The sequence below is a fragment of the Arabidopsis thaliana genome, chromosome 5 (assembly GCF_000001735.4).
Source record: "Arabidopsis thaliana chromosome 5, partial sequence".
Classification (NCBI taxonomy): domain Eukaryota; kingdom Viridiplantae; phylum Streptophyta; class Magnoliopsida; order Brassicales; family Brassicaceae; genus Arabidopsis; species Arabidopsis thaliana.
Window position 1 is genome coordinate 14,343,549 of NC_003076.8, and position 10,041 is coordinate 14,353,589.

At 28.5% G+C, this 10,041-nt stretch overlaps 5 protein-coding genes across 5 annotated transcripts; all 5 read right to left on the reverse strand.

The window, feature by feature from the left end:
• Window positions 1-903: 903 nt before the first annotated feature.
• Window positions 904-1,260, reverse strand: AT5G36400 (ECA1 gametogenesis related family protein; the record flags this gene model as incomplete). The annotated part of the gene is made up of 1 exon (NM_001085180.1): window positions 904-1,260. One exon carries the CDS (start codon window positions 1,258-1,260, stop codon window positions 904-906), a length of 357 nt encoding a protein of 118 aa, NP_001078649.1.
• A 1,838-nt stretch (window positions 1,261-3,098) lies between these two features.
• Window positions 3,099-3,455, reverse strand: AT5G36410 (ECA1 gametogenesis related family protein; the record flags this gene model as incomplete). The annotated part of the gene is made up of 1 exon (NM_001085181.1): window positions 3,099-3,455. The coding sequence occupies one exon, from the start codon at window positions 3,453-3,455 to the stop codon at window positions 3,099-3,101; it is 357 nt and encodes a 118-aa protein (NP_001078650.1).
• Window positions 3,456-5,293: 1,838 nt separating this feature from the next.
• On the reverse strand, window positions 5,294-5,650 carry AT5G36420 (ECA1 gametogenesis related family protein; the record flags this gene model as incomplete). Its single annotated transcript, NM_001085182.1, has 1 exon — window positions 5,294-5,650. One exon carries the CDS (start codon window positions 5,648-5,650, stop codon window positions 5,294-5,296), a length of 357 nt encoding a protein of 118 aa, NP_001078651.1.
• A 1,838-nt stretch (window positions 5,651-7,488) lies between these two features.
• On the reverse strand, window positions 7,489-7,845 carry AT5G36430 (ECA1 gametogenesis related family protein; the record flags this gene model as incomplete). Its single annotated transcript, NM_001085183.1, has 1 exon — window positions 7,489-7,845. One exon carries the CDS (start codon window positions 7,843-7,845, stop codon window positions 7,489-7,491), a length of 357 nt encoding a protein of 118 aa, NP_001078652.1.
• Window positions 7,846-9,684: 1,839 nt separating this feature from the next.
• On the reverse strand, window positions 9,685-10,041 carry AT5G36440 (ECA1 gametogenesis related family protein; the record flags this gene model as incomplete). The annotated part of the gene is made up of 1 exon (NM_001085184.1): window positions 9,685-10,041. The coding sequence occupies one exon, from the start codon at window positions 10,039-10,041 to the stop codon at window positions 9,685-9,687; it is 357 nt and encodes a 118-aa protein (NP_001078653.1).

The following is a 10,041-nucleotide window of genomic DNA, read 5'->3' on the forward strand; positions in this document are numbered from 1 at the left end:
AGATTAATATGTGTTTGTTAGAGATATAGGGTAAAATTGCAAAACTAGATGAGTTAGATGGGTGTTTTGCACAAAACCCTATATTTTTAAAAAACAAAATATAGAAAAATTTCATAACCCCATCGGATATATACACAAGTAAAAAAAATAGTTCATATATACAAATTTTTTATTTACTATATTAAAATATTGAACAAATTCTATTAAAAATCGTTTATATATTCAAAACAGAAGTAAAAGTTCCCTATTTTGTTTTAGAAAAATATTAATACGTGATTTAATATTTTCTAATTTTGTAACTTAAATATGTCTCTCTTTTTATTTCTTAATATTATTTCATTTCATTTTTTTCTCAATTACAGAGTTCTATTCGTTTACCACAAAATTCAGTGAGAGGCTCTGTTTGGTGCGTCTTTTATAGATGTTGTATGTTTTCCTTGTCTTATCTTTCTTTATACTTTGAGAAATCCCGTATTATATATAATTAGTAAAGGCATGGTATATGGAATGTATATAATTGAAATATTCTTTTGAAAAATACCGATTACTATTTAGAATTTTTATATCATCACAACATTTCTCACACCAGCATATTTGGACGAGTCTTATCTAATAAAATTATAAACCACTCTCAGATTTTGTGTTATGACATATTTCAAAGATTTATGGAAACAATTTGAAGGTCTGTAACATTGTAAGACTAAATTCAATTATGGACTCGATGTTTCAAGGTGTTATTCATTAGAAGTGAAGAATGTATAAACATGGAACCCAAATGCAACTTCTCAAATGTTATTACTATATCTTCTTCTTTTTTTAATTATTATTATAACATGTAACGTAAGCTAAAATTTTAAAAAAATAAGTTGAAAAAGTTATCTATTTTAAAAATAAGATAAAACACTATTTTGGTATGGGAGGAGTTGCACCGGCAACTCTTGAACATTGTTCCTTTAGCATCGGAGGAAAAAATGGAATGAATGGAATTTTCGGTATGCAATTATCGGCGTCCAAAAATGCTTTGCAACAAGCCGGACCTAAATTACCGAACTTTCCAGTGAAAATGGATTGAGAAATCTCTGCAATGCATCCAGGAATATCCATCACGGATGAGAAACATTTTGTTATATCAGGTAATCCAGGAATCAGTTGGAACGGAAACAGAAAAGGAAGTTGAGCCGGAAACTGAGGCAATTGAGCATTTACAGAAACTATGATACATAGAACCGCTAGAAGTAAAAACACATTTTTGATAGACATAATGAGAAATTGAGTAAAAAGTCTTAGTATAGCAACAATATGCTTAATGCTTTGTTTGTTTTTGATTGATGAATAACAATAAAATCCTTGCTTATTTATATGGATTGAAATGTGAAACTGTCATATTAATTTTTTTAATTTAACATCTTTGAATACTTTAATTAGGTATTTGATTAGCCGTTTTAGAAATTTAATAAAGTTGAAACTCCATGTGTGAAACACGTAACATTAACTAAGAAATATTGACTACAAAGAGAAAATAAAAGTAAAATGGCTTCACATAATTAATCAATCATCGGTTTATATCTCCAAATTTAAACAAATAAATCGATTTATAATATTTTCTTCGTGAAATTATTTGAATCAATCTAAAGGTTTGGTTTGTAAAACTTCTATACAATGAGGTTCTCCATGACTTGTTAACACTAAACTTAGAGGAGAAGAGTTTCTGGATAGCGGGTTAAACGGTTGGGAAGAGCAGTTCGGATCTGGCATGAAAACAATGAACATAATCCAATATATGTGCCAAATATCTACATAAAGTTGGGTTTTCAAAATTGTTAACTCACGTGATCGTGACACGTGTCAAATTTATTAGTGAAATATCCACCCTTATCAAATCAAATTTTGTTATTTTTAGGGTTTTGTGCAAAATAAAACCCTCTAACTCATCTATTTTTGCATCTTTATTCTCCACCTCCAAAAAATGCATAATTATCCGATGAAGTCTAAAATAATACGCAATGTAACCCCTTTTCGTCATTTTTCTACGACAATATTTTGTAAGATATTGATATTTAATATGTTTAATCGAAGCCTTCTCGACGAAAAGTTCAAATCGACCTTCGAAATATTAAAAATCTAATCTATGGGAGTGTAAAAAAGTTTACAATATACGTATAAGGGTCATATTGCGTATTATTTTAGACTTCATAAGATTAATATGTGTTTGTTAGAGATATAGGGTAAAATTGCAAAACTAGATGAGTTAGATGGGTGTTTTGCACAAAACCCTATATTTTTAAAAAACAAAATATAGAAAAATTTCATAACCCCATCGGATATATACACAAGTAAAAAAAATAGTTCATATATACAAATTTTTTATTTACTATATTAAAATATTGAACAAATTCTATTAAAAATCGTTTATATATTCAAAACAGAAGTAAAAGTTCCCTATTTTGTTTTAGAAAAATATTAATACGTGATTTAATATTTTCTAATTTTGTAACTTAAATATGTCTCTCTTTTTATTTCTTAATATTATTTCATTTCATTTTTTTCTCAATTACAGAGTTCTATTCGTTTACCACAAAATTCAGTGAGAGGCTCTGTTTGGTGCGTCTTTTATAGATGTTGTATGTTTTCCTTGTCTTATCTTTCTTTATACTTTGAGAAATCCCGTATTATATATAATTAGTAAAGGCATGGTATATGGAATGTATATAATTGAAATATTCTTTTGAAAAATACCGATTACTATTTAGAATTTTTATATCATCACAACATTTCTCACACCAGCATATTTGGACGAGTCTTATCTAATAAAATTATAAACCACTCTCAGATTTTGTGTTATGACATATTTCAAAGATTTATGGAAACAATTTGAAGGTCTGTAACATTGTAAGACTAAATTCAATTATGGACTCGATGTTTCAAGGTGTTATTCATTAGAAGTGAAGAATGTATAAACATGGAACCCAAATGCAACTTCTCAAATGTTATTACTATATCTTCTTCTTTTTTTAATTATTATTATAACATGTAACGTAAGCTAAAATTTTAAAAAAATAAGTTGAAAAAGTTATCTATTTTAAAAATAAGATAAAACACTATTTTGGTATGGGAGGAGTTGCACCGGCAACTCTTGAACATTGTTCCTTTAGCATCGGAGGAAAAAATGGAATGAATGGAATTTTCGGTATGCAATTATCGGCGTCCAAAAATGCTTTGCAACAAGCCGGACCTAAATTACCGAACTTTCCAGTGAAAATGGATTGAGAAATCTCTGCAATGCATCCAGGAATATCCATCACGGATGAGAAACATTTTGTTATATCAGGTAATCCAGGAATCAGTTGGAACGGAAACAGAAAAGGAAGTTGAGCCGGAAACTGAGGCAATTGAGCATTTACAGAAACTATGATACATAGAACCGCTAGAAGTAAAAACACATTTTTGATAGACATAATGAGAAATTGAGTAAAAAGTCTTAGTATAGCAACAATATGCTTAATGCTTTGTTTGTTTTTGATTGATGAATAACAATAAAATCCTTGCTTATTTATATGGATTGAAATGTGAAACTGTCATATTAATTTTTTTAATTTAACATCTTTGAATACTTTAATTAGGTATTTGATTAGCCGTTTTAGAAATTTAATAAAGTTGAAACTCCATGTGTGAAACACGTAACATTAACTAAGAAATATTGACTACAAAGAGAAAATAAAAGTAAAATGGCTTCACATAATTAATCAATCATCGGTTTATATCTCCAAATTTAAACAAATAAATCGATTTATAATATTTTCTTCGTGAAATTATTTGAATCAATCTAAAGGTTTGGTTTGTAAAACTTCTATACAATGAGGTTCTCCATGACTTGTTAACACTAAACTTAGAGGAGAAGAGTTTCTGGATAGCGGGTTAAACGGTTGGGAAGAGCAGTTCGGATCTGGCATGAAAACAATGAACATAATCCAATATATGTGCCAAATATCTACATAAAGTTGGGTTTTCAAAATTGTTAACTCACGTGATCGTGACACGTGTCAAATTTATTAGTGAAATATCCACCCTTATCAAATCAAATTTTGTTATTTTTAGGGTTTTGTGCAAAATAAAACCCTCTAACTCATCTATTTTTGCATCTTTATTCTCCACCTCCAAAAAATGCATAATTATCCGATGAAGTCTAAAATAATACGCAATGTAACCCCTTTTCGTCATTTTTCTACGACAATATTTTGTAAGATATTGATATTTAATATGTTTAATCGAAGCCTTCTCGACGAAAAGTTCAAATCGACCTTCGAAATATTAAAAATCTAATCTATGGGAGTGTAAAAAAGTTTACAATATACGTATAAGGGTCATATTGCGTATTATTTTAGACTTCATAAGATTAATATGTGTTTGTTAGAGATATAGGGTAAAATTGCAAAACTAGATGAGTTAGATGGGTGTTTTGCACAAAACCCTATATTTTTAAAAAACAAAATATAGAAAAATTTCATAACCCCATCGGATATATACACAAGTAAAAAAAATAGTTCATATATACAAATTTTTTATTTACTATATTAAAATATTGAACAAATTCTATTAAAAATCGTTTATATATTCAAAACAGAAGTAAAAGTTCCCTATTTTGTTTTAGAAAAATATTAATACGTGATTTAATATTTTCTAATTTTGTAACTTAAATATGTCTCTCTTTTTATTTCTTAATATTATTTCATTTCATTTTTTTCTCAATTACAGAGTTCTATTCGTTTACCACAAAATTCAGTGAGAGGCTCTGTTTGGTGCGTCTTTTATAGATGTTGTATGTTTTCCTTGTCTTATCTTTCTTTATACTTTGAGAAATCCCGTATTATATATAATTAGTAAAGGCATGGTATATGGAATGTATATAATTGAAATATTCTTTTGAAAAATACCGATTACTATTTAGAATTTTTATATCATCACAACATTTCTCACACCAGCATATTTGGACGAGTCTTATCTAATAAAATTATAAACCACTCTCAGATTTTGTGTTATGACATATTTCAAAGATTTATGGAAACAATTTGAAGGTCTGTAACATTGTAAGACTAAATTCAATTATGGACTCGATGTTTCAAGGTGTTATTCATTAGAAGTGAAGAATGTATAAACATGGAACCCAAATGCAACTTCTCAAATGTTATTACTATATCTTCTTCTTTTTTTAATTATTATTATAACATGTAACGTAAGCTAAAATTTTAAAAAAATAAGTTGAAAAAGTTATCTATTTTAAAAATAAGATAAAACACTATTTTGGTATGGGAGGAGTTGCACCGGCAACTCTTGAACATTGTTCCTTTAGCATCGGAGGAAAAAATGGAATGAATGGAATTTTCGGTATGCAATTATCGGCGTCCAAAAATGCTTTGCAACAAGCCGGACCTAAATTACCGAACTTTCCAGTGAAAATGGATTGAGAAATCTCTGCAATGCATCCAGGAATATCCATCACGGATGAGAAACATTTTGTTATATCAGGTAATCCAGGAATCAGTTGGAACGGAAACAGAAAAGGAAGTTGAGCCGGAAACTGAGGCAATTGAGCATTTACAGAAACTATGATACATAGAACCGCTAGAAGTAAAAACACATTTTTGATAGACATAATGAGAAATTGAGTAAAAAGTCTTAGTATAGCAACAATATGCTTAATGCTTTGTTTGTTTTTGATTGATGAATAACAATAAAATCCTTGCTTATTTATATGGATTGAAATGTGAAACTGTCATATTAATTTTTTTAATTTAACATCTTTGAATACTTTAATTAGGTATTTGATTAGCCGTTTTAGAAATTTAATAAAGTTGAAACTCCATGTGTGAAACACGTAACATTAACTAAGAAATATTGACTACAAAGAGAAAATAAAAGTAAAATGGCTTCACATAATTAATCAATCATCGGTTTATATCTCCAAATTTAAACAAATAAATCGATTTATAATATTTTCTTCGTGAAATTATTTGAATCAATCTAAAGGTTTGGTTTGTAAAACTTCTATACAATGAGGTTCTCCATGACTTGTTAACACTAAACTTAGAGGAGAAGAGTTTCTGGATAGCGGGTTAAACGGTTGGGAAGAGCAGTTCGGATCTGGCATGAAAACAATGAACATAATCCAATATATGTGCCAAATATCTACATAAAGTTGGGTTTTCAAAATTGTTAACTCACGTGATCGTGACACGTGTCAAATTTATTAGTGAAATATCCACCCTTATCAAATCAAATTTTGTTATTTTTAGGGTTTTGTGCAAAATAAAACCCTCTAACTCATCTATTTTTGCATCTTTATTCTCCACCTCCAAAAAATGCATAATTATCCGATGAAGTCTAAAATAATACGCAATGTAACCCCTTTTCGTCATTTTTCTACGACAATATTTTGTAAGATATTGATATTTAATATGTTTAATCGAAGCCTTCTCGACGAAAAGTTCAAATCGACCTTCGAAATATTAAAAATCTAATCTATGGGAGTGTAAAAAAGTTTACAATATACGTATAAGGGTCATATTGCGTATTATTTTAGACTTCATAAGATTAATATGTGTTTGTTAGAGATATAGGGTAAAATTGCAAAACTAGATGAGTTAGATGGGTGTTTTGCACAAAACCCTATATTTTTAAAAAACAAAATATAGAAAAATTTCATAACCCCATCGGATATATACACAAGTAAAAAAAATAGTTCATATATACAAATTTTTTATTTACTATATTAAAATATTGAACAAATTCTATTAAAAATCGTTTATATATTCAAAACAGAAGTAAAAGTTCCCTATTTTGTTTTAGAAAAATATTAATACGTGATTTAATATTTTCTAATTTTGTAACTTAAATATGTCTCTCTTTTTATTTCTTAATATTATTTCATTTCATTTTTTTCTCAATTACAGAGTTCTATTCGTTTACCACAAAATTCAGTGAGAGGCTCTGTTTGGTGCGTCTTTTATAGATGTTGTATGTTTTCCTTGTCTTATCTTTCTTTATACTTTGAGAAATCCCGTATTATATATAATTAGTAAAGGCATGGTATATGGAATGTATATAATTGAAATATTCTTTTGAAAAATACCGATTACTATTTAGAATTTTTATATCATCACAACATTTCTCACACCAGCATATTTGGACGAGTCTTATCTAATAAAATTATAAACCACTCTCAGATTTTGTGTTATGACATATTTCAAAGATTTATGGAAACAATTTGAAGGTCTGTAACATTGTAAGACTAAATTCAATTATGGACTCGATGTTTCAAGGTGTTATTCATTAGAAGTGAAGAATGTATAAACATGGAACCCAAATGCAACTTCTCAAATGTTATTACTATATCTTCTTCTTTTTTTAATTATTATTATAACATGTAACGTAAGCTAAAATTTTAAAAAAATAAGTTGAAAAAGTTATCTATTTTAAAAATAAGATAAAACACTATTTTGGTATGGGAGGAGTTGCACCGGCAACTCTTGAACATTGTTCCTTTAGCATCGGAGGAAAAAATGGAATGAATGGAATTTTCGGTATGCAATTATCGGCGTCCAAAAATGCTTTGCAACAAGCCGGACCTAAATTACCGAACTTTCCAGTGAAAATGGATTGAGAAATCTCTGCAATGCATCCAGGAATATCCATCACGGATGAGAAACATTTTGTTATATCAGGTAATCCAGGAATCAGTTGGAACGGAAACAGAAAAGGAAGTTGAGCCGGAAACTGAGGCAATTGAGCATTTACAGAAACTATGATACATAGAACCGCTAGAAGTAAAAACACATTTTTGATAGACATAATGAGAAATTGAGTAAAAAGTCTTAGTATAGCAACAATATGCTTAATGCTTTGTTTGTTTTTGATTGATGAATAACAATAAAATCCTTGCTTATTTATATGGATTGAAATGTGAAACTGTCATATTAATTTTTTTAATTTAACATCTTTGAATACTTTAATTAGGTATTTGATTAGCCGTTTTAGAAATTTAATAAAGTTGAAACTCCATGTGTGAAACACGTAACATTAACTAAGAAATATTGACTACAAAGAGAAAATAAAAGTAAAATGGCTTCACATAATTAATCAATCATCGGTTTATATCTCCAAATTTAAACAAATAAATCGATTTATAATATTTTCTTCGTGAAATTATTTGAATCAATCTAAAGGTTTGGTTTGTAAAACTTCTATACAATGAGGTTCTCCATGACTTGTTAACACTAAACTTAGAGGAGAAGAGTTTCTGGATAGCGGGTTAAACGGTTGGGAAGAGCAGTTCGGATCTGGCATGAAAACAATGAACATAATCCAATATATGTGCCAAATATCTACATAAAGTTGGGCTTTCAAAATTGTTAACTCACGTGATCATGACACGTGTCAAATTTATTAGTGAAATATCCACCCTTATCAAATCAAATTTTGTTATTTTTAGGGTTTTGTGCAAAATAAAACCCTCTAACTCATCTATTTTTGCATCTTTATTCTCCACCTCCAAAAAATGAATAATTATCCGATGAAGTCTAAAATAATACGCAATGTAACCCCTTTTCGTCATTTTTCTACGACAATATTTTGTAAGATATTGATATTTAATATGTTTAATCGAAGCCTTCTCGACGAAAAGTTCAAATCGACCTTCGAAATATTAAAAATCTAATCTATGGGAGTGTAAAAAAGTTTACAATATACGTATAAGGGTCATATTGCGTATTATTTTAGACTTCATAAGATTAATATGTGTTTGTTAGAGATATAGGGTAAAATTGCAAAACTAGATGAGTTAGATGGGTGTTTTGCACAAAACCCTATATTTTTAAAAAACAAAATATAGAAAAATTTCATAACCCCATCGGATATATACACAAGTAAAAAAAATAGTTCATATATACAAATTTTTTATTTACTATATTAAAATATTGAACAAATTCTATTAAAAATCGTTTATATATTCAAAACAGAAGTAAAAGTTCCCTATTTTGTTTTAGAAAAATATTAATACGTGATTTAATATTTTCTAATTTTGTAACTTAAATATGTCTCTCTTTTTATTTCTTAATATTATTTCATTTCATTTTTTTCTCAATTACAGAGTTCTATTCGTTTACCACAAAATTCAGTGAGAGGCTCTGTTTGGTGCGTCTTTTTATAGATGTTGTATGTTTTCCTTGTCTTATCTTTCTTTATACTTTGAGAAATCCCGTATTATATATAATTAGTAAAGGCATGGTATATGGAATGTATATAATTGAAATATTCTTTTGAAAAATACCGATTACTATTTAGAATTTTTATATCATCACAACATTTCTCACACCAGCATATTTGGACGAGTCTTATCTAATAAAATTATAAACCACTCTCAGATTTTGTGTTATGACATATTTCAAAGATTTATGGAAACAATTTGAAGGTCTGTAACATTGTAAGACTAAATTCAATTATGGACTCGATGTTTCAAGGTGTTATTCATTAGAAGTGAAGAATGTATAAACATGGAACCCAAATGCAACTTCTCAAATGTTATTACTATATCTTCTTCTTTTTTTAATTATTATTATAACATGTAACGTAAGCTAAAATTTTAAAAAAATAAGTTGAAAAAGTTATCTATTTTAAAAATAAGATAAAACACTATTTTGGTATGGGAGGAGTTGCACCGGCAACTCTTGAACATTGTTCCTTTAGCATCGGAGGAAAAAATGGAATGAATGGAATTTTCGGTATGCAATTATCGGCGTCCAAAAATGCTTTGCAACAAGCCGGACCTAAATTACCGAACTTTCCAGTGAAAATGGATTGAGAAATCTCTGCAATGCATCCAGGAATATCCATCACGGATGAGAAACATTTTGTTATATCAGGTAATCCAGGAATCAGTTGGAACGGAAACAGAAAAGGAAGTTGAGCCGGAAACTGAGGCAATTGAGCATTTACAGAAACTATGATACATAGAACCGCTAGAAGTAAAAACACATTTTTGATAGACAT